Below are 26374 nucleotides of genomic sequence, written 5' to 3' on the forward strand. Positions count from 1 at the left end.
GAGCATCCTTACCTTAGGGTCAAGGCTAAAATTTAGCCTTCTATAGGAAATGTTAAAAGATGCATTCTTCTTGATCTGATGGTAGGATGGATGAGCACTCAGGCTTTTAATAGTAGACAGTTGACCTTTAGGCCTATCACCATTAAATTCTGTAAATCAGTAGCTTTACCACTGTCGTACCAAGCAGTGACCATTTATTTTCTCTTGCAGAGAACATCATGGGAATGCTATGCAGCCCTCTGTCAAGGATAACAGTGGTAGCCATGGCTCTCCTATCAGTGGAAAATTAGAAGGCATCTTCTTCAGCTGCAGCACTGAATTCAATACTGGGAAGCCACCCCAGGATTCACCTTATGGAAGATACAGGTTTGAGATTGCAGCAGAAAAACTTTTCAACCCCAATACTAACTTATACTTTGGGGACTTCTATTGTATGTACACTGCTTATCATTATGTGATTCTTGTCATTGCCCCTGTGGGATCACCAGGAGATGAATTTTGTAAGCAGCGCCTTCCTCAACTAAATTCCAAGGATAATAAATTTTTGACCTGCAGAGAAGAAGATGGGATGCTGGTTTACCACCATGCTCAGGATGTCATTTTAGAAGTCATTTACACTGACCCTGTGGATCTTTCTCTAGGTACCGTGGCAGAAATCACTGGTCATCAGCTCATGAGTTTATCTACTGCAAATGCAAAGAAAGATCCCAGCTGCAAAACCTGTAATATTAGTGTTGGACGTTAATGCCCACTTTTCTTATTCTTAGTCCCCTTTCTTCCCTTAGGAGCATTGATCCTCTGTTGTCCATTTTCATCACCAGATGTTTTCCACTGAAGCATGCACATGCCGCTCTCACCAAAAGCAAACTGCCACTTACCAAATTTCATTCAGAGCTGTTTTAGTGTTTCCTATTCCCTACCCTTCCCCCTCCTTTCAATGCTGAAATATCCTAAGTTGTCCTTCTGACACTCTGTTGCCTAGATGCTGCAATGGTTTAATTTTTTCTTTAAGCCAAACATAACCAATTATATAAACTGCTTTAGCAAAATACAAAATAATGGAAAATAATGGCTTATAAATGGTGTTTAAATATGCACTCATTTTAATCTACTGAGCAAATATTGGGATTATTCCAAACCGCATGAAAGGGTGTAATTGCAGCATGAATTAAATCTTGAAGCCTAGAATTGTCAGCACTTCCAACTTGTTGTTTGACAGTGTTATTTATATTATTTATATTAGCTAACAGGAAACAACTACTGTGTTTCAACATAATAAATATAATAGAAAAATATTTTATTTGTATTGTATAAAATATTTACAGTCTTATAGAATATATAGTTACATTTTAATAGCAATTGTATACATGTCACGAAACCATTTCCCTTATCAAAGATGTAGTTTGTAAACCTCAAATAGTTGTGTATCTGTTCTAAGTAGATGACTTTAATTAAACAAATTTATGAAGGACATTATTCTGATTTATAAAATATCAGGTAAATACAGAGAAAACAATAAGCCTCTGAAATAGTCTGCTTCAGAAATAGTCAATGTTCTTCCCATCCAAACTATGTGAAAATGTGAATTTGTTCAACATCATGCTCAAACATTACAGAAAAGAGAAATATAAACATGGTTGGTACAAGAGAAAATGTGGACCTTTTACTTATTTTTACAAAAGCAAAAGTAATAAACAGGTGGTTGGTTTAGTACAAAATAACTGCACACACTAAAGTGAATGAAGCAAATAAAATATCCTGGCTTCTTTCCCAAGGTGTCGTAGCAACAATTTCTAAACCTTTCATTATATACAGAATGGAGAACAACTATATAGTTCATGGGAAAGTTTTTTGACTTCATAAAGTATAGACCTTGGAACATTAAAAAAAAAATTTCCAATGGAAAAATAGTTATATAATCTTATAGTAAACAAATATTAGCAATCATAACTGATCACATTAGATTATATACTACAGACACATCTATCCAAAATACCTATTTTCAAATTTTAATACAATATTTTATTTTAATATAAACATCTGTTATATAGACAAAGATAATTCACAAAGTACATGCTATCAGAATGAACTTTGGTAATCAGAAATGTAAAATTTTAAGTAACAGATAAAATAATGTGCTATTTTTATATAGAAATAAAAAATTATCAGTGACACATTCTCATATATTTTAGGGTGCTGAAAGCCTAGCAGATTTAAGGAACAAGGTAGTAGATTTTTTTTAATCACTTAAAAATCTATTAGAAGTTTCAAATAAATTACATTCTTACTAGCTGTATTCCTTCCTACATAAAATAAAGTTTCTTTTCTTCCTCTTACTGATTTTTTAAAATTATGCTCTTTTCCATATGTCAATATAAGCAATCTTTGGACACTAAGTAGACTTTCTTAACCAGTAGCCCATTTAACAGGTGGATGCTTTGTGTTATTTAGATTTGATAAAATAGATGTTTTCTGAAATAATTATACTGACTGTGCATTTTCTCCCTGGCATGGAGAAGGCTAAATTTTATTTTCTAATTATACTGTTCCTTGTTGTATCTCCTCCCTTTTAATCCCTTCTACTCATTTATAATTACACTTGCCATCCATTCTTAAAAACAGCTAATACACTAAAGTGCTTCAATTTTCATTTGTCATAACTACTTAGCAAGAACAGCAGATGAAAATAAACTTGACTTATCTTGGGTCAAAGTGATCACAAACATTTCCTGAACCTCAAATAGTTTTGGCCACATCTTGCTTGCTGATGAGGACCTCTAATAGTCTCAGTTTGGCTTTTATATGCTTGTATTCGTAGTACTCATCTGCCATTGGTATCCTATCTTCCTTTTGTGGACTTCTGCAAAAAAGAAAATATTGTCCATTAGTTAATAATGAACCAACCAGTCATTAAAAATCCTTTTCTAACTCTTACATGAGAAAAGTACAGGGTAGCAGTTTCCACTTGATTTTTTCATCATGTCTTTTTTTCCCTTCCCTTTTACCTTCATTCACTCCCTCTTCCACATGTTACTAGGTTTCAATGTAACAGTACTCTGAGAAGTTAAAAATCTAAATGTTTTGCAAATATATCCAGTGCATAAACATATAACGTTGGGGCAAGTGAAAAGTTCCGAGGGAAATAAAAACCAGAACCCTCAAGGCATTTTATCTAGTCATTCTCCCATGATCCATGCCTGTGTAGAATGTTCAGCCCTTACAGTGATAGTTGTATTTTAAAATATCAACCTAAAGATACAACAGAAATTACATAACAGAAATAACGTATAAATGTATGGTAATAGGAGAAGAAACTAAGTAGTTAACCTTACAAACATGAAATATTTCTAAGTTTTCCTGTAATTATCATACCTAACTCTGCTAATGTATAGTAGAAGAATCACTGAGAAGTTTTTTTAAGGAATTTGAGTCTAAATTTCAGTGGTTCTCTTTGCACACTAATTGCACTAAGACTAGGCATATGATGATGCACATATTTTTATACATATGCCTTCTAACTACCAGATGTTCTTGACACTTATTTTGAAGAATAATTGGATAGCATCTGGAGTTAAAACCATTGCCTTCCCAGAAAAAATACATTGCCAGGATATGTTTTCTAAAGGAAAGTAGTTACTTCAGGATCTCAGAAGGGTCTTTCCTCCTTTGTTAATAAAGATGGCCAACTGCTTTTAAAATATTTCCACCCATGTCTTTGAAATACAAGGGGTGGGTACACAGGTGAGGTCACCACAATTGCCGCTGAGTATAAATACAGATACTCTCCAATATTCTCTCCAGTATTCTCCAATATGTATGGTAATAGGAGAATATGTATGGCTGAAAACACTTAATATTTTACCTATACCCCTTCTCTTTTCCCAGTACTGATAAAGATACATTTCTATTACTTCCAAATAAAAGAACAGCTAATCTATAAAGATTCCCTACGAATGTAGTTACCTACTTATGTTTTAACACTACATATACTGCCCTGAAATTTCTAGTTCAGAACTCAGAACAGCACACAAATCTTTAGACAGGGTTCCTCTTAAATGTTGTCTCAATTATTTAACATAATTGCTTTGCCTCCCTTCAGTATTCTGAGCCAAACTTATCATAACTGGGTGTCTAAATACCACCTTAATTTGTGTAAACATATCTAAGTGAATAAATGTTCTAATTTATAGGGAAATACTATAAGCCATTATGCAATTGTCCCTGGTCCTGCATACTCCATTTTAGCTAATAAACAAGAGTTCATTGGCCAGAGTGAAAATTTTTGCTAAGTATTTCCTTAAGCAGTTTTCTCATTATATAAAACATACTAAAGTGTTTAGCACAGTTTCTGGCTCATAACTGTTAATGTCATATCTAGATAATTATGCTTCTCACATGGTGAATATTACCAAGAACACTTATAGTACCTTAAAATTTTTAGTAATCCATTTGCCTGGTTATTTTAGCTATGTACAGTTAACCCTTCCCAATGAAATGTTTTAGGAAAACAAGATCCATATTTCCTAGCCATTCAACTATTTGATTTTACTTGTAATATAGCACTACTTCTGCATTTAGTTTAAGTGTATTACCACAAGAGGGCATATAACCTCAATCAAGTATTAGGCATATCTGAAGTGAGTTTAGGACTCACTGGTGCATTAGAATACTATACACATAACATAACTAACTTCCCTGTATGGCAAAGGCATGCCAAGTACCATTGCAGACCCATTTGGCAGGACTAGTTAACACACTGGGAAGTTCTCAAACTCTTTAAAGTAAATTTCTGGGTTCAGATAGGTTAAAAAAAATGTAAAAGTTGTATGGAAATTTTGTAAAGGAAAAAATGGAAATGGAAAAAGAAGACAAGAAATTATGTTTTATATTCTAAATTTAACAACCGTTTAACATTTCTCACTAGATAACATCAGCAGAAAGGTAAGTAACTTGGACTTATAACAGTCAACTTGAAGATTCCACTAGAAAACTATGTGTGTTACACCTGTACTTGCTAAATGCAAAAAGTTTGAGAGGTCCAGTCCTACTGAACAGCCCTGGAGGACTGAAATAGAAAGTTCCTAAGAGGTGAGTAGACCAAACTTTCAGGATGTTTTTAGAAAACAGTCTCTTCTCCATCAGGGCAGCCCTCAGGCTGCTGAAATCAAAGCAGTTCAAGAAAGGCAGATACCTAGATGGAGAAGAATACTGAGGAGCCAGTGTATCACAGACTCCTACCTCTGCCACCCTAATAACTCCGTGACTTTGGCAAAGTTACACCCTTTAAAACTTTTTTTTTTTTTTTTTTTTTTTTTTTTGCGGTATGTGGGCCTCTCACTGTTGTGGCCTCTCCCGCCGCGGAGCACAGGCTCCGGACGCGCAGGCCCAACGGCCATGGCTCACGGGCCCAGCCGCTCCGCGGCATGCGGGATCCTCCCAGACCGGGGCACGAACCCGTGTCCCCTGCATCGGCAGGCGGACTCTCAACCACTGCGCCACCAGGGAAGCCCTAAAACTTTTTTTAAAGACTGACATCCTACACGATAACTATAGCTTCCCAAAGTATCCCAGGAACTCTAATTATTTCCTCTTACAACTGTGGAAACAGGCTCAGGATAGCTAATTGGCTGGTCTCTGTCTCTTCCAGAAGTAGATTAATAATTCTTTTCTCATGATTTTATATATATGCATATATATAATTTTGTTCACAGTATACCAAAATTTAGAAGAAACTAATGGACTGCATAGTGAGACTGGGTTGACACAGAAAAAGAGAGGATATAGCTAAACATTTAAGGGATAGAAAGAATAGAAATGAACTCTTGACCAAATCCTGAAATAAAATAATTAAGGCCAGATCCTGAAGCTTAAAGAATATATATTTAAAGCAAATGAAGAATTATTTAATAAAGTAGGGAGTAACCTGTAGAACTAAGTAACCAAGAACAAAGAAGTTATATGGGCTGAAAAATTAAATATTATAGTTTTTTTTTAAAGGTTTAGGTACATTCGATTGTAATGAGATTTATTGTGCAAAGTTAGGGATTTGGGGAGTTCATCTTTTATTTTTTAAAGCTTTGCTGTCTCATACTTGATAGCTACAGCCTCCCATAAAACATACCCAATAATGGTACTACCCAAATGTTGCATTAGACAAATCCTGGGTCTAAGTCACTTTGGAAATTATTTATGTCTTGTATAAAGTCACTGTTCCTGAAAAAATTACAGCTCACTCTTAACAGCAGTTCTCTAGGAAATATTAGCTTAAAAAAATATCTCTGCCCACACTTACCTTCCTGTTTGTTTAAAAAACTGTTCCTCAAATTCTCTTAAGGCTTTCCGAAGTCTCTTCTTGTCAGCCCTAGTTTCTCGGAGATGGTCAAGAAGTACAGGCCTGTATCAGGTAAAATATATATGCTCTGGCATAACTGAGAGCTCATCATGAGCAGAGTTACCGATTTAGCAAAAGCATATTATGATACAGAAGTGTTCTGCCTAAAAGTGTGTCTTTTGAATAAATATGACACATGTAGAGCGTGACCATAGGGGAGCACATCACTGAGGACATTACTTGATGAAAATAATGTCCTAGGAAAATGGAAAGGGCAGACAGGAGGCAAGCAGACTGAGTCCATTATAATAAGTGGTGAGGGTAAAGGCCACATGAATACATGAGGGAGAGACAGACATTTTGGAGGAATACTCATCAGTATTTGGTGATAGACTAAACATAAGAGGCACAAAAGGGAGAGATTTGAAAGAAAATTCTACCCTTAATCTAGAGTATAGGGGGAATGGCAAAACCCTTGGGAATGAAACAAAGACACAGAGAAAGCTATAATTATGTCACAGATTCTACTCACTTCATTCTAAGACAAGAGAGAAAAGTCACATACTTCAGAGCAGGAATTTTTATCTGGGGAACTTGTGTCTGGTTCCAGAAAGTTTGTGAACTCCCTGAAATTATATATGGGCATTTTCTAAAAAGTAAAAAAATTCCATTGCTTTCAAAAAAGTCCAACACCCCCCAAGAAGTTAAGAACAGCTGCTTTAGAACAGCCAGCCAGCCAGCCAGCCTACCAACCAAGAAAGAAAGAGAAGAAAAGGAGGGGAAAAGAGGAGAGAGGGAACCAGGGAGGGAGGGAAAGAGGAGGAAAGGGAGGGAATAAGGAAGGATTGATGTTCTGCTTCCAAACAGGTCACTCTTCTCTGAGCTGAAATTGGGGTACCAACTGATACAAGCACACTAAAATCTCAGCTTGCAACTTACTGCTTGGTCTTGCCTCATATTTATGGGGATTCCATCCCTATCTTGGGGCATATACTCACCACACTATTATACATGTTAAAGAAAATCTCATGATCTGGCCTGTAATATACAAACCAAAGAAGGCCAAATGATCAAGAGGAGTGCCAGCTACTGAATAATGATAATAACAATAATGATAATACTAATGAAAATCCAAATGGCTCCTGACTGAGTGGCCATTAGGAGAAAAAGGTCAGCTCATTTACTTAAGTCCCAGTCTGGAGAAACCATTTTATCTAAATAGAATAGACTAGGATAAAGGCCCTGACAACTGCTGACCCAACACAGGATCCCAATTCCTTTTGGTCCATCATTTTCAAAGGCCAACTCTGCTTTACACACTGTCAAGCATTAGATTGGTGCCAGACCCTGCTGAAAAGAATGTGCAAGTGTAACAAATGGACCATTAGCATTTATGACATCCTTGGGACCTTATTGGGAGCCTGGGTTCCTCATGGCTTTGTCTTCTCAATTTTCCTGTTAAAAGGATAACCAGATTATGCTTTCTGCTGGATAGCATTTTTTAGAGCATGTAATAGCTCTTCTGAATTTTGTGTGTACAGACATATAATGTCCCCCAGACCAGAAGGAGTTAAAAGGAGACTCCACACTGAGGATTCACACTCACATGGTGGCCTCATGTAAATTGGACATGGAGAGAGCTGGTGGTTTGATTTCTTTCTTTTCATCTGGTAGCAGGAGCCTAACAGGCTCAGTCTCATTAGAGTAGGTGAGGTGGTCGCCAACAGGAAGGTGGGATGCTGGGTTTGGCAAAGAAAGTTGTTGGCTTCCCTGTGGACAGTCTTCATCAGAGTCTTCTTCCTCCTGCTTATCATAGGAAGAAGTAAAGTTACAAAATGCTAAGTGCCTCTTGAGGAAGCAAAACCAGGAAGGGGAACCATAAATAAACACAATGAAAACAGTAGATGATCCCTGTGGCTACTGAGAACCAAGAAGAAAGCAACCAAGAGAAACTCTTGCTCAGTTGCATCAAAAAACTTGCAGAAGTTAATGAGCAAAGAAGCACCCATCCTGGGCTAAAATGCTCACCAAGCTCAGATCTCTCTGCTGGGCCAAAGCAGGCACAGACATCTAGGATATGTTCCAATCTGGGCTGCACTGCCTAGTAATTCTTCCCTTTCACCCAGGCCTTCTGGGCCCCAGCTTCTTAACAGTTATATGGGTTAGGATGAAATGGACCATAGACTTCTTTTGTCATCCAGAAATACCCCAAATCAGGTCCTGGTGTGGGCCACTTTCAGATACAGAGAATACTCAGATAATTGACAAATTCAGGGAAGAGCTCTATGAAGGCCAAAACAAAATGGAATTACTGCTTAACCTGTTCAGGTAATGCTTATCACAAACAAAAGATTTTCTTGCAAGGAAATCTGAAAATCATACCCCATTTTAAATTATGCTTCCTTAATTGGAAAATTTCGAAGAGTATGAACCACTATTGTCTTTGTCTTTAGAGTTGTGGAAATATAAATGTACTGAAGTATACTTAAATTTGAATTTGTTAATATTTCTTTTAATACTGATATCTTGAGCAAGTGACTGTTCTAATATTGATGGAGTAGGATGTGTGGTGCTTTTCAAGTTCTGTATTCCCATAAATCATTCTTTATTAAAAGTAGTCTAACTCAGTTTCAGTATTCATATTTTCTATTGAAATAATTCTACTTCTATCTTGCACAGAGATGGTCAAATGGTACCAAAAACAAATGCTGCATTATATCAAGGAACATACTATCAATTTTCTTATTAAAGGGGAAAAATTAACAACACACAGACTAGAACAGCTCTGTTCTGTCTAGCTGTGTTGTTGTAAATTAGGTAATGCCAAACTAAAATCCATCAGTTGTTCTCCTCACCCAAGCAATGAAAGCAAGTGTAATAACTGGCTTCAAAAATAGAATTGCTATCTATTCCTGTTTCACAATAGTTTTAATTATCAGCCACTGTTAAGTATAGTATTGGAGTTGAGGGAGACCACGTTTCTACTTTGTGAAATAACAACTGGCCTTGTTAGCAGCACATCCTGCAAAGAAGGCTCCTTTATAACTCTCATGGTGCTACCTCCCTAACTAAACATCAATACAAAGCACAAGGACACATTTCTAGTTAATGCAAACATCCCAACTTACAATTGTTGGAATAAGGGAAGGCGTGGACAAGATTTGCTTGATAATTCTGTATCTGTCATAAAGAGGCTTTATGAGGTTCTTGTCTTGCTTAGTTACCTGGAAAACATGAAATTAATTATTGTTCCTTTCTCGAACAAGAATGAAAACACATCAATGTTTTTAGGAGGCCAAAAAAAAAAAGTTTTGAAGCCTCTAAGGGATTACAATACTAAAATGCAACAGTAATTTTAAAAAGGTAAGTCATTTATAAGACACTGTATGAAGCACATGCCAATTTTCTTCTAGGAAAGTTTCTTAAAGGATAGGTCCAAGTTTAGAAATACGTTTTTAAAGCTTACTGAAGGAGTCCTCAATGTTTAAATGGTAAGGACCCTGTTCTTTAATTACTTCTTCATTCTTAAAAAACCAATGGGTGATCCAAGAGCTATTTATTTTTCTTCTGAAACATGTATTTTATCTGACTTTCAAGATCTTTTATATCCACAGACACCAACCTTCTCCAGGTCTTTATCACTACATACTTGGATTATATGCTAGCTTACTGGCTAAGTCTGACATAAACTAAATATTTTGGATAAAACAGTTAACAACTCTGAATTCTCAATTTCCTACCTATACAACAAGGAAGTTGGAGTTAAAAAGTTCCTTCCAACAAAAAAATTTCATAACCTCTTGTTTACTAATGTATTCTATTACCCTGCTGCTCTTTGACTCATCCCTAAGCACCATTTCTAACATGTCACAAAGTACATAAAATTTTAAACAGTTTCTACTTATCTATTAATCATCTACCTACCTACCTATCCCAACCTATCTACCTCTCCAGCCAAAATGACCAAACTCCTCTGATTGCCTTCGTTTTCCTCCCTGATGTGTGTCCTGCATTAAGTTTTCTACATATTTACCACAAACAACCTCCTTTTCATTCTAGTCCAATGGTTCTCACTCAGCAGGTAGTGGGAAGGAAATGGTAGAAATAGCACATAGCATAATTGCCCAAGTGTCCTATCTGACTCTGCCTTCCAGATCCCCTCTGAGAATCCTGAAGGAAAAGAAAATGACTCAAGCAGGTGTATTTTTAAAGCTTTCAAGTTATTCTCATGCTACCTTACCCCCATCCCAGTTGAAAACCATTCTGGGCCTTTTTTTTTTTTTTTTTTAACATCTTTATTGGAGTATAATTGCTTTACAATGGTGTGTTAGTTTCTGCTCTATAACAAAGTGAATCAGTTATACGTATGTCCCCATATCTCTTCCCTCTTGCGTCTCCCTCCCTCCCACCCTCCCTATCCCACCCCACTAGATGGTCACAAAGCACCGAGCTGATCTCCCTGTGCTATGCGGCTGCTTCCCACTAGCTATCTGTTTTACGTTTGGTAGTGTATATATGTCCATGCCACTCTCTCACTTTGTCACAGCTTACTCTTCCCCCTCCCCATATGCTCAAGTCCATTCTCTAGGAGGTCTGTGTCTTTATTCCCGTCTTACCCCTAGGTTCTTCATGACCATTTTTTTTTTCTTAGATTCCATATATATGTGTTAGCATACGGTATTTGTTTTTCTCTTTCTGACTTACTTCACTCTGTATGACAGACTCTACGTCCATTCCACCTCACTACAAATAACTCAATTTCATTTACAAAGCTACAGTAATCAAGACAGTATGGTACTGGCACAAAAACAGAAATATAGATCAATGGTACAGGATAGAAAGCCCAGAGATAAACCCACGCACATATGGTCACCTTATCTTTGATAAAGGAGGCAAGAATATACAGTGGAGAAAAGACAGCCTCTTCAGTAAGTGGTGCTGGGAAAACTGGACAGGTACATGGAAAAGTATGAGATTAGAACACTCCCAAACACCACACACAAAAATAAGCTCAAAATGGATTAAAGACCTAAATGTAAGGCCAGAAACTATCAAACTCTTAGAGGAAAACAGGCAGAACACTCTATGACATAAATCACAGCAAGATCCTTTTTGACCCACCTTCTAGAGAAATGGAAATAAAAACAAAAATAAACAAATGGGACCTAGTGAAACTTCAAAGCTTTTGCACAGCAAAGGAAACCATAAACAAGACCAAAAGACAACCCTCAGAATGGGAGAAAATATTTGCAAATGAAGCAACTGACAAAGGATTAATCTCCAAAATTTACAAGCAGCTCATGCAGCTCAATAACAAAAAAACAAACAACCCAATCCAAAAATGGGCAGAAGACCTAAATAGACATTTCTCCAAAGAAGATATACAGACTGCCAACAAACACATGAAAGAATGCTCAACATCATTAATCATTAGAGAAATGCAAATGAAAACTACAATGAGATATCATCTCACACCGGTCAGAATGGCCATCATCAAAAAATCTAGAAACAATAAATGCTGGAGAGGGTGTGGAGAAAAGGGAACCTTCTTGCACTGCTGGTGGGAATGTGAATTGATACATCCACTATGGAGGTTCCTTAAAAAACTACAAATAGAACTACCATATGACCCAGCAATCCCACTACTGGGCATATACCCTGAGAAAACCATAATTCAAAAAGAGTCATGTACCTAAATGTTCATTGCAGCTCTATTTACAATAGCCAGGAGATGGAAGCAACCTAAGTGTCTGGCCCATATTGATCTTCCTTTTCTCTGAACTTCTCTGTGTCTCACTGTCTGGGCCTTAACTGTTTTCTGTGTTTCAGTCTTGTCTGCCCAAATAAATTATATCACATATTTCTTCAAATTCTCACAGTACCCAATGTATCCCCTTTCTTACTACCCATCTAAAAACCCAGGTTTATATGCAAAAGTAGTCTAATATTTAGAGGTCTTCATGTAAATTCCACAGGCTATATAGCCCAAGGCTCTTTTATTTTCAGTAGAAAGAAAGACCACCTCTCTCTGTAGAGCATTTTAAGTATTGGTTAAGTAACTCCAAGAGCCTTTCATTTTCTAGCTCAATCATTCCTTAAACAGTTTCTTAGTCATGACACATGTTTACACAGAAAATAAAAAATTCTTTCATGTATTCCATGGGATTTTAATAGGTGACAAAGAAATCTCTAAGTTCAGTAAACAGTGAAATAATGTTTTTTATTCAGTATCTTTTTGGGACTTATATTCCATAGAAAGCTCTTCAGAAAATGATGCATTTAACTATTATTGGCATCTCTATTGCAGTTTGATTTTTTTTGGTTTTATTTATTTTTAGTATATTGTCTGGATTCTAGAAAAGCTAAATTTAGACTTAAAAGAGAGAAAAGAGTGACCAAAAAGCAAGTTAGAATGATGAATGCCATTATAGAAAAGTTCCTTCCACAAATGCTAGATAAAAGTCGGGGTACAGGTACAATGTATGGCACTCATCTTTCACTCTCATGATTCTATGATTTTACTTTTAGGGTCATTATTAAAGTAATTCCCAAAGACAGATGTGAGGGTTCAATGGCCGTAAGTACAGGACTTCAATGCCATAAGTGTTTATCCTCAAATATATGTGCACAGGAAGGCATGCTGCCTGAAGAAGAAGGGTTAGTGGTGAGATTATGTGCCAGGAGCTGTCTTCTACTCAGGGGCCTATGGACACCAGCTATTATGAGGCCTGCAATGTCAATCTTCATGGTGGAAAATGAGTCAAGACGTAGGTTCTGCAGGATAGGTACCTCAAATCTAAGGGGCAGAAATACATTAGACTTTGCTATTCCTCGGCCACTTTCTACTAAGAATCAGACCATTCTCTCCTCTTAATTCAATGGCTCTGTTTCTGAAATGCATCCTCCCTCCCTAATTCTGCATATTGGTGGCTGACTGTGGTATGTTAGTAGTATCTAACTTATGATTTTTATTTAAATGGAGAAAACAAGGACTGTGTTGAATAACCTGAAAGAGCCAGAGACAGATATCCAGCACATGAATGGGTTGTCAGACTTTAAAGATAAATAAATATAAGGAGGTAAACCCCAAAGCTAATTATCCTTACTTCCTGCTCCATTTTATATGGCATCAGAAGAAATGTAACTTAAAGGAGGTTGAGCAAGAAGGGACTGTGCATAGAACAAAATTTGATATACTTTGTTGATAGCTTGACAATTCCGTCATGAAAAACTCCTGGCCCCCTATCCAGTAGGTTACTCGAATTATCAAGATCTGGAATAGTACCCCCCAAACAAGCTGGCTTTCCAAGCAGAACTGCTGCTGAGTGGTCAGTCCAAGTGTTATTTCTTTCTAGGCCCTGGTCAGAAAGTTGTTTGGAGAAAAAACTGCCACAGCTTAAGTGTTTTTACCACCATGCTTGTTTTCCGTTCTCCCCATGGCACCGGTCCCATGTATTCTTTCACAGTAAACCATGGAAACATAAAAATTAGTCGAACCGTCACCATAAACAAGCTCTCTCCTTGAGAGGGAGGTAAAACTGACATTCTCCTCTCTGGACAGTGAGTGACAAGAATCTATTACTCTTTAGCTTTAGGGACTCAAGTCTTGCCAAACTTTCCCTGTGTCTAAGTCTCCCCAGCCCCTCACTGAGGGAGAAAGTATACGTGGAACAAGTCTGACAGCTTGAACTAACCAGTCAGTCCAACAACATGGGAAGTCAATAACAAACATAATCATACAAAGCAACTGCTGAAGAGAATGGCTTGGTCAATTCAGATTTCTAAGCATACTGCAAATTAATATTGACCTTGAAAACAGAGGTCATGAGTTCAGATAACTGGCTTCAAGAATTACACACTATTTTTAATTTGGAAAATTATGGAATCTCTGAACCTTAGATTCTTAATTTGCAAATTCTTAATATGCAGAATGAGGATCATTTTTAATTATCTTATGTAAATGTCCCTGGCACAGAGTCAGGCATACTAAATGTTATTTAAGCTATCAAACTAGTTGATTTGAGGTTACTATCAATGTTGTAAATTACTAATAAAGGAATACCATCGTGCTATTAAAGCATAAATTTTAAAGATAAAAAAATTGAGAAGCACTCTATGTCTTGATATAAAAAGCCATCTAGAATATGCAAAGTGAAAAAAGGATACATAATTATGTAGCCTGCTACGTTTTTTCAAAAGGGGCAAATTAAGAATGTGTATCAATACTTTCTTGTATATGCTAAATATAGAAACTCCAAAAGGACACCTAAAACATTCATAGCAATAGTTACACCTGCTTAGAGTGGGAGACCTCAGAACTGGACCTGGCAGATGGGGTGGGAAGGAGTCTTTTTAATGTGTAACCTTTTATATTTTTTGAGCTATGTGAGAAAGTATTACCTATTCAGAAAATTAAATTTTTGTTAAAAGGGTAAGTAGAAGAACTTGACGGGATCTTCCTTTTGGTGCATTTTACCTGTAAGTCTTCCCTCTCTCCAATGCACAACTACTCACTAATCAGTTATCAAATTTTTACTTGATTTAAAAAAATAAAATGAATTATTATGTTTTTTAAAAATCTGCTTTTCTACATGATGACCCAAAACCTATGGGATGCAGCAAAAGCAGTACTAAGAGGGAAGTTTATAGCAATACAATCCTACCTCAAGAAACAAGAAACATCTCAAACAGCCTAACCTTACACCTAAAGCAATTAGAGAAAGAAGAACAACAACAACAAAAAAAACCCCAAAGTTAGCAGAAGGAAAGAAATCATAAAGATCAGGTTGATCAGAAAGAAATGAAGGAAATGATAGCAAAGATCAATAAAACTAAAAGCTGGTTCTTTGAGAAGATAAACAAAATTGATAAACCATTAGCCAGACTCATCAAGAAATAAAGGGAGAAGATTCAAATCAATAGACTTAGAAATGAAAAGCAGTATGGAGGTTCCTTAAAAAACTTAAAAATAGGACTACCATACAACCCAGCAATTCCACTACTGGACATATCCCCTGAGAAAACCATAATCCAAAAAGAGTCATGTACCACAATGTTCACTGCAGCTCTATTTACAATAGCCAGGACGTGGAAGCAACCTAAGTGTCCATCGACAGATGAATGAATAAAGAAGATGTGACACATAAATACAATGGAATATTACTCAGCCATAAAGAGAAATGAAATTGAGTTATTTGTAGTGAGGTGGATGGACCTAGAGACTGTCATACAGAGTGAAGTAAGGGAGAAAGAGAAAAGTAAATACCGTATGCTAACACATGTATATGGAATCTAAAAACAAACAAACAAATCATTCTGAAGAATCTAGGGGCAGGACAGGAATAAAGACACAGACATAGAGAATGGACTTGAGGACACGGGGAGGGGGAAGGGTAAGCTGGGATGAAGTGAGAGTGGCATTGACTTACATATACTACAAAATTGTAAAATAGATAGCTAGTGGGAAGCAGCTGCATAGCACAGGGAGATCAGCTAGGTGGTTTGTGACCACCTAGAAGGGTGGGATAGGGAGGGTGGGAGGGGGATGTAAGAGGGAGGGGATATGGGGATATATGTATACGTATAGCTGATTCACTTTGTTACAAAGCAGAAACTAACACACCATTGTAAAGCAATTATATTCCGATAAAGATGTTAAAAAAAAACCAACCTTTTCTCCTCAAAGATGCTGCAGTTAATGAAGGGCCAGAAGAAGTAACTGCCATTACTCATCCAGTTGGTAATTTGTGCTGTGCACCTGACTCCACCTACAGTTCTTGGAAAGGACAATAAAAAGGGGATATATGCCAGTACCAATTCACGATTTTCAAAAGAAAAGAACATACATAAGCACCACAATCAGACCTAGGGTTGATTCATTCATTTCCAGTGCTCAACGGATGCCCTGTGATCGAAAAGTGATTATCTCCAAAAATCATCCATAGATGATGGAGGAAGAAGATTACTCGGTAGCAGTATCTGAACTGACAAGGCAATGCTGTAGGGTTTATCAGCTTTAGTATGAGCTCTGACTAAACACCAAATGCAAAAATTTCAAGAGGAGTCATAACGAAGGTCTCTTTATAAAAGAAATAACCTCATCTTGGAAGCTTAATATTTAATGCATTTTAAGCAGTAGAGCAAAGACTCCAGATGAAAATCATCCATCAATTTGAGTTTAAAGAATTGGGACCTAATGAGATAATCTCAAACGTGAATAAGCTCACTGAGGAGCCAGGAATAATACTATTGTGGAAATTTTCAATCCTCCCTTTGCTTCTTCTGTGGCTTCTGGACTCCCCCTTAGGAACCACCTAATAGCTGCCTAGCCACTTCATGGTCTGCTGTGTTAAGCTCTCCCAGGAACAATACTGCAGCTTTAGATACTGAGACATACATGTTCTACTGCAGATGCTCTCTACTTAAAGGGCCTCACTTTAGCCTATTGCAAAGATAGGTTTATTTGAAGGGGTTTCTGATGCTAAACAGTTTAACGGCTATTTCTTTTAAAATAACAGAAATAAATTGCCGTTTAAATAAAGATGGGGCTTCCCTGGTGGCGCAGTGGTTGGGAGTCCGCCTGCCGATGCAGGGGACACGGGTTCGTGCCCCTATCCCGGAGGATCCCACATGCCACGCAGCGGCTGGGCCCGCGAGCCATGGCCGTGGAGCCTGTGTGTCCGGAGCCTGTGCTCCGCAACGGGAGAGGCCACAGCAGTGAGAGGCCCGCGTACAGCAAAAAAAAAATAAAAATAAAAAAAAAATAAAGATGACTTCTAAAGAGCTCAGAGTTTTTCTCTGACCTTCAGATTTTCATTTACATGTTTTTATTTGACTTGAATACCTCAGTAGGGTGATCGACCATCCCAGTTTTCCCAGGACTGAGGCTTTTGGTGGGCCATGGAATTTTCAGTGCTAAAGTTAGAAAGTCTAGGGAAACCTGGCATGGTCGGTCACCCTATTCCTGAAAGATCTTAAAACAAACATGTCCAAAACAGACCTCCTGAGTTTTCACTCTCACCCTCAATCTTCTCCTCCTTTAGTTTTTCCCCATCTCAGTAAATGGATCCATCTTCCTTTCCTTCACTCCCTACCATCCAATGATTCAGCACATCCTTTTGATTCTATATCCAAAATATACTTTGAATGTGTCTACTTCTTTCCATCTCCAAGGCTACCATACTAGTCCAAGCCACCCATTTCATCTTCCCTTTTCCACTCTTTTCCCCTATGATTAATTCTCCATACAGCAATCAAAAAGATCTTTGAAGTGTAAATCACACCATGTCACTTTTGCACTTACAACCATTCAACAGCTTCCCAATACTTTCAGTGGCCTAAAAGGTCCTGTGTTATGTGCCCTGATCTATCTTTTCTGACTTCATCACATGCCATCCTGTGCTCCAGCCCTCAGATCTGAGAACTCCAGCTACAAACAAGCTCTTCCTTCAAAGGCCTTCATACTTGCAGTTCCATCTAGAATGCTCTTTGCTGCTCTCTTGGCCTGCTGATTCTTCTGCATTAAATGTCATCTTATTGGCTTTCCTAATCACCCTATATAAAATAGAAACCATCCATACTCATTATTTTCTATCATATCATTTGTTTCTTTGCACAGTACTTATAAAAAATTTTAATGATTTTGTCTATTGAGTTATTTCTTGTTGTATCCCAGCTTCCAGAAAAACACGAGCTACGTGAAGGCGGTAACCCACATCACTTCTCTATCTTGTTTATTTTTTATATCCAGCATGGATCATAGTTCACAACACATAGTAGGCACTCAAATCTTTTTGCAAATGAATGATTACCCACTGTTCACCAGGCATCTCCTTTTATTGTCACAATAATTATATAAATAGGTATTATCTGTATTTGATAGATGAGGAAGTTGAATATCAGAGAATTAGTTCACTTGCCAAGTGTGTATGATTAGAAAGTGTCTTGTTCAAGGACTGAGTCCTGCTCTAAGTTTATTATACCAGTCCCAACTCATCCCTCACTCCTTAGTCAACTGAGTAGAACACAGAATTAGGACTTGGGTGTTGACCAAACTGCTTTTTTTTTTTTTTTTTTTTTTTTGCAGTACGCCTGCCTCTCACTGTTGTGGCCTCTCCCGTTGCGGAGCACAGGCTCCAGATGCGCAGGCTCAGCGGCCATGGCTCACAGGCCCAGCCACTCCGCAGCATGTGGGATCTTCCCGGACCGGGGCACGAACCCGTGTCCCCTGCATCAGCAGGCGGACTCTCAACCACTGCACCACCAGGGAAGCCCATAACCAAGCTGCTTTTATAGATGTGGTCAAAGTAACTATAAAATACAGGAAAGACCATCAGAAGCACTGAAGGACAGAAAACCACAGATGTGCCTGACTATGTGTGTGTGTGTGTGTGTGTGTTTATACACACACAGAGAGAGAGAGAGAGAGAGAGAGAAGTTATCCACTTATCCACTGACTATCACAAAGTCTAGAATATTGGGGGGTGGGAGGAGGGGACAGGTTGGCTGAGTGGATGAAAACCACTAGTCACAACATATATTGGTTATTTTTAAGTTTAAAGGTATTTCACAAAGACAGAGGTAGCCAAGGGCCCATTTCTACTTGTAGATCATGTGTACCAATGTAAGGGACTAGTCCAGGGGCATATGGTAAGCCTTTTGGGATTTGGTAAATGTTGCCACCTTATGATCAAGACTAGATAAGGTACAATAGAACAGGTGAAGCCAGCATTCTCCTCAGGAAGACTTCATTTCAAAGTCAAACATGCTAGTTTGTTCTTTCATATATCCATTCACTCTGCCAACATTTATTCAATACTTACTTTGTACAGACACTGAGGATCATGAACAATAAACAACCTAAACTCTACTCAAGAAGTTTCAAGTACTACAATGAGAGACAGAAAATGGCACAGAGCATAGTTAGAGCTATGTTAAGGTAGCTACAGATTATTCAAGAAATGAAAGGCAACCACATCACTCAGAGTTCAGACAGGAAGGACTACAAGGAAGGTTCCTTGGCGTAAGTAAAATGTAAGCATAGATATGCAGGAGGAGGGATTAACCAGGTAAATACTAAATACTAATTGCTTTCATCATCATTTTTGTAAAATATAATCTTTTTTTCGGTACACGGGCCTCTCACTGTTGTGGTCTCTCCCGTTGCGGAGCACAGGCTCCGGACGTGCAGGCTCAGTGGCCATGGCTCACGGGCCCAGCCGCTCCGCGGCATGTGGGATCTTCCCGGACCGGGGCACGAACCCATGTCCCCTGCATCGGCAGGCGGACTCTCAACCACTGCGCCACCAGGGAAGCCCTGGTAACATATAATCTTTTCTTTGAGCTCCAGGCGCCCATATCCAAATGCATAATTGACAACTCTATCTGGGTATCTCACAAAGATTTCAAAACCAAGATGTCTAAGCTGAAGTCTTTAGACATCTCACCTAACATTCCTCAAGAAACCCTACGTCTCTATTCTTATCATATAAAATACTAAACCACTTTCCTTACTATTTATACCTCATCCCTGCTTTACTATTTCTTAATAAAACATACAGTAAAATGAGATTGTAATCCTAGTCTTGGGTTCATTTGCTAACTTATCGGGGGAAGTTGGGGAGAAAGGAATATGAAATGCCCTAGTGTCTTTACCATGCGTCTCCCATCAGCATGCGACACTGTAACCTCCAGAATGGCAATGCCCTAGGTCATAGCTAATAACCCACTAGGACCTCATCTGACTGAAAGTTCAGAGCCAGTTTCCTAAAGATATTTATGTAGTACCAAAGTGCTCTTACAAATTGGTCAAAATCATGATCTCAGTGGCACCATGTGGAGTGGTGGGACCCTGTGAAGGTTGGCGAGATACCTTAGAAACCTCCTGAGAAGGAAGCTGCTCTCTCTTCTCCTTCACGCATGTCAACACAGCATCTGGAGTCTCATCTCCAGAGGAGCCTGGCTCAGGGCCCACAGCTTCCGGCTTCCCATTCTCTCGGGGGACTGCGGGTTGCTCACAGGATGGATTTCTAGCTGGGCCTTTGGGAGCACTCCCTTGTTCTTCTGACAGCTTCAGCTTTAGTTCTAAGAGAAATGCCATGAGTTACCAGGAGCAAGGAGGACTCATTGGCCCTAATAAGAGCAGAGACCCTTTCAGGAATTCCTTCCCTGATGCCAAGTGAGTGGAAATGAACAGTGCTGATGATGGTTCCCCAGATGTGAAAACAGACAGCTCCTGAGGCTGGGATCTCATGGAGGTGGAGGATCATCTGTGGGAGTAACTCAGTGGTCTAGATTTCTGAGGGGGATTCCTGGAGGAAGACCAGTGGTACCCGGCCCCAAAGTTTTCACCTGTTATCTATCATGACACCTGAAATTCTATACTCAAAGATTCATTTACTTGGGTTTTGAAAGTTGTGCAGCCATTAAGAGCCCCTGCAGAAATGCAAGTACTTCTGGAAGGCATTACACAGTGCAGACGTCTGAGGATACATAGGAGGGGTGGGGAAGGGGACCTGGGAATGCCAGCCCCAACTTGACAAGGTTTCACAATTTTGTCTAATGCCAGTATTTAAAATCCAGAAATCACCATTATTGCAATGTGACTTTATATAAACCTACGTAATTAAAAATAAAAAGGCCACCTGGGACTTATCAAGAAATTAGATTTCAGAATATGCTAGGGGACTGCTCGTTTGAATGAGGCCATTTATATCAATTTCTCAATTACATACATAGCTCATCTTCTCTGTTTGATGTTTGTTTTTTAGTTAGGCTCTGGCGTGGTGTTTAAACACCGCATATATTATAAACCTGCTACATCACTACACTTCAATACCACTGAATTAATATTCCTTTCAGTTCTTTATCACCATCCTTCTAGAAATCTGGAAAAACTCCCATGTCTCTAAGTATTGAAATAAAAAGTGTAGAGAGAGGAAGAAAATAATTTTTTATTGGTAAATAACCATCATCTCTTAAGATAGATTTTAGAGTTAATTAATACTCACATCACCATCTCCAGAGAGACAGAGAAAGAAGAACACTGGATTAGGAGGAAGGAGAAGCAAGTTTTACTCCTAGGTCACCACCTCCCAGCTACGTCACCTTTCCCTCTCTCTGGACATAAATGTCCTCATCTGTGCAATGGGGTGTGTGGAGTAAATGATTGCTCAGGCCTCTTCTGTTTCTAACATCCAAGAAACCAATAACCCAGGGAAATGAATACTCCACATGTTGAAATGTTCCTGGCACTGAAGTGAATCATTCCACCTGGGAGTCTGGAGTTCCTCAGTCTCTTTATAAGGAGATGTATTAAATGGGATCAAACAATGAAGGGGACCCAGGACCCTTTATTTCAAGATGGGGCCTCTGATCTAGGCAGGAGACAAGGTTAAAGAGGGCACAGGTGGAAGAGAATCAAGAACTCCTTGGAGCACATTATCACGATTTTATCTGCTTCCTTCCTGAGAAAGGAGACCCTTGGCTGGCATTTACCTTTGAGCTGTTTACGACCTTTAGCCAAATCATTCATCCATTTCAGGACTTCAGGATTAGATGTCTTGTCACCATGTGAAGGCTGCAAGGGAGGGAAAAATGGGGATGGAAGGAGGTAAAGGGAGGGAGGGAGAGAAGAAAGAGAGAAAAGGAAAAACAAAATTTTAAACAGCTAAGGCACACGAAGGTAGTTCAGGAACATATAAAGCTGGGAGAGAGATTCAGGCGTGATACCTCCAGGTGATGGAGTTGCCTCTGAAAAACAGTGAACATTCCTGACCTCCTCCACTCTTTCATCCTTGCCATGGACATTGTTTCTAAACACACCTGGTCACCCAGCATTTTTTACATAGTCCTAACTATGTCAGTGCCCCCTACAGTCTAACCCTCAGTCACCTTGTGGGCTACCCATACCTGACACCCCATTGCCAGGTCATTCTTTGTATCAATATAGATGGCTCTACTGATACAAAGCAGCACTTCCTCCCTTGCCTCTGCTCATGACTTATGACCAAAACCTGCCTGGGAAACACTGATAAACTGGAAGCTTTAGCTCCTATCAGTCATATCCTCCAAGCTGAAGAAAGGAGACCCCAGGATCTCTAAAACCTGACAACAGTCTGAGAAGTCAGTATGTAAGGGGGATACCCAGAGTTCAACTGCTCTCACTGTTTACAGACTCAGTATTCTACTGGGCTAGCATTAAAGTAAAAATTAACTATATGAGTATGGACTTGGGCAAATTATTTAGCCTCTCCATGCCTCAGTTTCATCTACCAAATGAGGATTATAATACCATCTCCCTCATAGGGTTGCTGTGAGGAATGAATTAGTGAATATACGTTTAACACTGAAAAGAGTTCCAGGCACATGCTAAACACTATAGAGGTGTTAGCTAGAATTAAAAATATTATTACGGTAGTTATTATTACTGGCATAGGTGATAGCAGTAGTAGTAGTAGTGTTAACTAGCAGACCTTCAAAGGAATGGTGAATAAGTCTTCACTAACAAACATAGCGTAGGGGTATGTATGTCCTACCTAGCAGCTAATCGCACTTGGATGTGGCAATAAGAATATAGTTTTACTTTTAGAAGGATATGACTCTGTTCATACGAATCATTCACCTTAATTTCTGGATTTCTTTTCAGAGCCTAAAAGTAAATTTTCTACAGAAAGAGAAACTGGGAGAGAAGAATAGCCAGACATACCTAGCCTCCAGCCCCACAGGTCAGTAGGAAACTTTCTTAAACAAGTTGAGGCCACCCTGGTAACTTAAATGGGGGCTCAAGAAGATTAGTGGTTACTTTGAATTGGGGACATACAAAGAGCTATATAAGCATGCTCAAGAAGACATCACAAACACTGTAATAGTAGCCAGAAATGTGTACAATATTAGTGACAAGTCTAGTGGCTCTGCCATGTTTAAGAATCCATTAAATCCATATAACATCAGCAAGATGTTGGTGAGAGAGAGACATAGGGAGAGGAGTGTGCTCCTCAAGTTCGAAGGAAAAAACAGTGCTTGTGTAAAAGGATCATCAAATGTACATGGGATTAGATGTTTTAATTGTGAAACACAATACATGGTTCTGTCACTTCTATAGTGATGTAAAAACCATACAGTTTAAAATCAAGATGGAAAATAACACTGAGGGGAAATGACAGTGATTTTTCCCCTAGGGTAGCCCAGAAGGGAGACTCTGGTTTCCAGTAGGGAAGCCCTGGTTTCAGGACCATGGACAGTGACACAGAGGGCACACCTCCAAACTGCTGTGCCTGGTCCGACCCATGGTCTGCTAGAATGATGCACTGTACTACTTCCCTGATATAACGTTTAGTATTTTGGCTTTGGGTAACAGTCTGGTTATATGAACAGTCAATGTTTTACACGCGATTTCTCGAAATCCTCACAGAATTCTTCACTCTGATCTGAAAACACATCTTGTTCTCTGGAACACATCTCTTTCACTGGATATGTTCCACACAGTTAATGCAATCTTCTGAAACACTGTTAAAAACAAAAATGAAAACCCAAGACCCTAAGCCAATGACCATCAAAGGAGCTTTCACTACTGCAAACAGGACTTAATAGAAATTTAAGGCTGAATTTTCTGACAAAATATTTTAAAGCCTGAAATCATTTTCTGAAATGAATTTTGTATTTCCCTGCTCTTGGGAGAGCTTTCAAAAGAGGTTCAATCAAGCTCACAAGGATGGCAGCTCTCAGATCATATGGAAAGTTTTTATATACAAGCTGTGGATCTTCAAGCCTTCTAACGTCTGAACTATTTCAGTTTAATAGGCCCCAAGGGCCATACTCCCCAAAATTACACAGTGTAGATTTCATTCAGTGTAATTAAAATGGAGCTCATGAGTCACATAACTGAGGGTACTACTGGACCAGATTTGTGGTCTGCCAAAGATGATTCAAAAGACACTTTAGAAGATTTATGGATCAGGAATGAAAGGACCTATGTTGCTGTCTTGGCTACATCAATTCTTTGCTGTATGAACCTGGAGAAGTTACTTCCCTTCTCTGGGCCTCAGTTTCTTCAATGGTTAAATAAGGAAGACTAATTGATCCCTTCTAATTCTAACATTCTCTAATTCTACTGAAACAGCCTTTCTAAGTCCATGAGTCTAACAATAGTTAAATGTAAAATCAATTGTAGGGAATAAATACAGTTCTGGATATGAAGTGAAATGGTTACATTCAATAGAGAAGGAAAGACGTATATTATACCAGGGCATCAGACTAGCATGGAGGCCCAGCAGCTCGGATTCAAAAATTAGCAGCGGGTGCTATTAACCCCACCTTCAGGCTGCCAGGAAGGAAAGCCATACACTCTATTGTTGCTCCTTAAAGCAACCAATTAAAGCCCATTAACATGTCAAACCTCTAACCACAGCCTGGCACCCAGACAGGAAGGGCGAGGGGAAGCCCTGTTTCCTGAGACGTAGAAGGTTCTGATTACTTCAAAGACTTTAATACACACAGAAGCAGTGACCATGAAACCTTCTTCCTTTACTGCTCCCAAATTCATCCATCTGCATGTTTAAGTGTGCGGGCATGTGTCTACTCTGGCCCTAAAGCTTCTGCAGACAAAGGCAGGAGGTGCCAGGAGAAATTCTTTTCTAAAATACTCAGCTGCTGGGTGGCTGTTACAGTTGAGAAAAGTAATCCAGAGTCTGCAGCTGCAGGTAGAAAAATCCAATGGAAAATTAATGTCTATAATTTTCCTTTATTTTTTGACAAGGCAGAGGTTGCCATGGGATAGCCTATTCAAATATCACTCAAACAGACTAAAAAGTTAATAATATCTAAGACCACTTACTTCTTTTGTGCCAAAACTGTAAAAAGCATTATATATGCACTCCTTCATTTAATACTCACAAACTTAAGAAGTCACTACTAATATTAACTCCACTTTACAGATGGACAAACTAAGAAGAAAGATAAAGTAACAAGTCCAAAGTCACAGAGTTCCTAAGTGGCTGGGCGGATTCAAATCCAGATCAGTCTGATTCAAGAACCTCCAGGTAAGAAATATTAATAGGCCCTGGGGATGGAGCCCCTAACTGTTTCTCTACAGATTCCAATATGAGGGCATCACAGATCCAATAAAACTCCAGCAGCAAGTAAGGAAAATCAACTTCTCTCAGGCTATCTGGAGCTTTCAACTTCCAGTGGACACTTAATGAATTTTACTTGTACTTCTCCATTGCAAAAACTACTCATCTTTAACCACCCCAAGCCTGAGCTGATAGAACACAACCACCTTAAGAAGGTTATAAGTCTTTGCTGGGCCCCCATCTCCTTATCTATAAAATAAAGGCCTGTACTCACACTGTGTAGAGCACCGTCCTGCTCTATAAAAGACAGTAAGTAGCTGTGACTGCCTGACCTCAAGGAAGAGAAGAATCTTCAACACCTTAAGGTTGTCTTGAAAGCCAATCTGATTTTTTTTTCCATTTTTAGCAAAGCTAAAACTCCCTCCTTAAAACCCCTCTTTTAGTGAATTTGAAGTCACTGTGGGCAACACAGGACAGGAAGAACAGGAGAGTGGAATATTACCTACCCTCACCTCCCTCCCCAGAACTTACCCACACTACAGGGACCTGCAGATTGCCTCTGCACCAAGAGCTTAGTGAGCCTTTAAATATTTTAAGATGTTTGAGACACTCCCTGGTCTCATTTATTTTAATAACAAGCTGCTCTGGACCCTCTGCCAAAGACCCAGTACCTTTGTGCAATTCTACATGGATATGATTCTTCTCTATGCCACGGTCACCAGTAGAGACAATAAATAAAACTAGCACTGGCCATCAGGACACTTACCTCTGACTCTATTGTTTCTCAAGTAAGAAAAGGAAAGGTTCATGACTGTAACACTGCAGCACCAGCAAGAAGGCTGGTGTCTCTCTGACAGGAAAGGATGGGATCAGGGCTTGTTCTTAAGAGTGGCCTGAATAGATGTCACTTGATAGGTCCTCACCCATCAACCAGAAAGTACCTTATTGTCAAAGACAACTCTCCCTCATTCTG

The 26374-nt window shown here is 38.8% G+C and overlaps 2 protein-coding genes across 5 annotated transcripts in view; one reads left to right on the forward strand and one right to left on the reverse strand.

The window, feature by feature from the left end:
* The window catches only part of PHYHIPL (phytanoyl-CoA 2-hydroxylase interacting protein like), a gene marked incomplete at both ends in the record, with an annotated part of 88378 nt that extends 87633 nt beyond the window's left edge, over positions 1-745 (forward strand). For both annotated transcript variants that reach the window (XM_081233291.1, XM_081233290.1), the window contains one exon: positions 211-745. In XM_081233291.1, the coding sequence (XP_081089417.1) occupies positions 211-745 (535 nt within the window). The remainder of the gene's footprint in view (positions 1-210) is intronic.
* A 535-nt stretch (positions 746-1280) lies between these two features.
* Positions 1281-26374, reverse strand: part of FAM13C (family with sequence similarity 13 member C) — a 137696-nt gene continuing 112602 nt past the window's right edge. For 2 of the 3 annotated variants that reach the window (XM_081252266.1, XM_081252264.1), the window contains 6 exons: positions 21827-21908; positions 20202-20413; positions 9460-9555; positions 7938-8137; positions 6293-6394; positions 1281-2860 (listed from right to left, as the gene is read on the reverse strand). In XM_081252266.1, the coding sequence (XP_081108392.1) occupies positions 2737-2860; positions 6293-6394; positions 7938-8137; positions 9460-9555; positions 20202-20413; positions 21827-21908 (816 nt within the window). In that variant the 3' untranslated portion in view covers positions 1281-2736. The remainder of the gene's footprint in view (positions 2861-6292; positions 6395-7937; positions 8138-9459; positions 9556-20201; positions 20414-21826; positions 21909-26374) is intronic. The other variant, XM_081252265.1, reaches the window with a different exon arrangement.

This window comes from Mesoplodon bidens (genome assembly GCF_964165515.1).
Source record: "Mesoplodon bidens genome assembly, chromosome: 1".
Lineage (NCBI taxonomy): Eukaryota > Metazoa > Chordata > Mammalia > Artiodactyla > Ziphiidae > Mesoplodon > Mesoplodon bidens.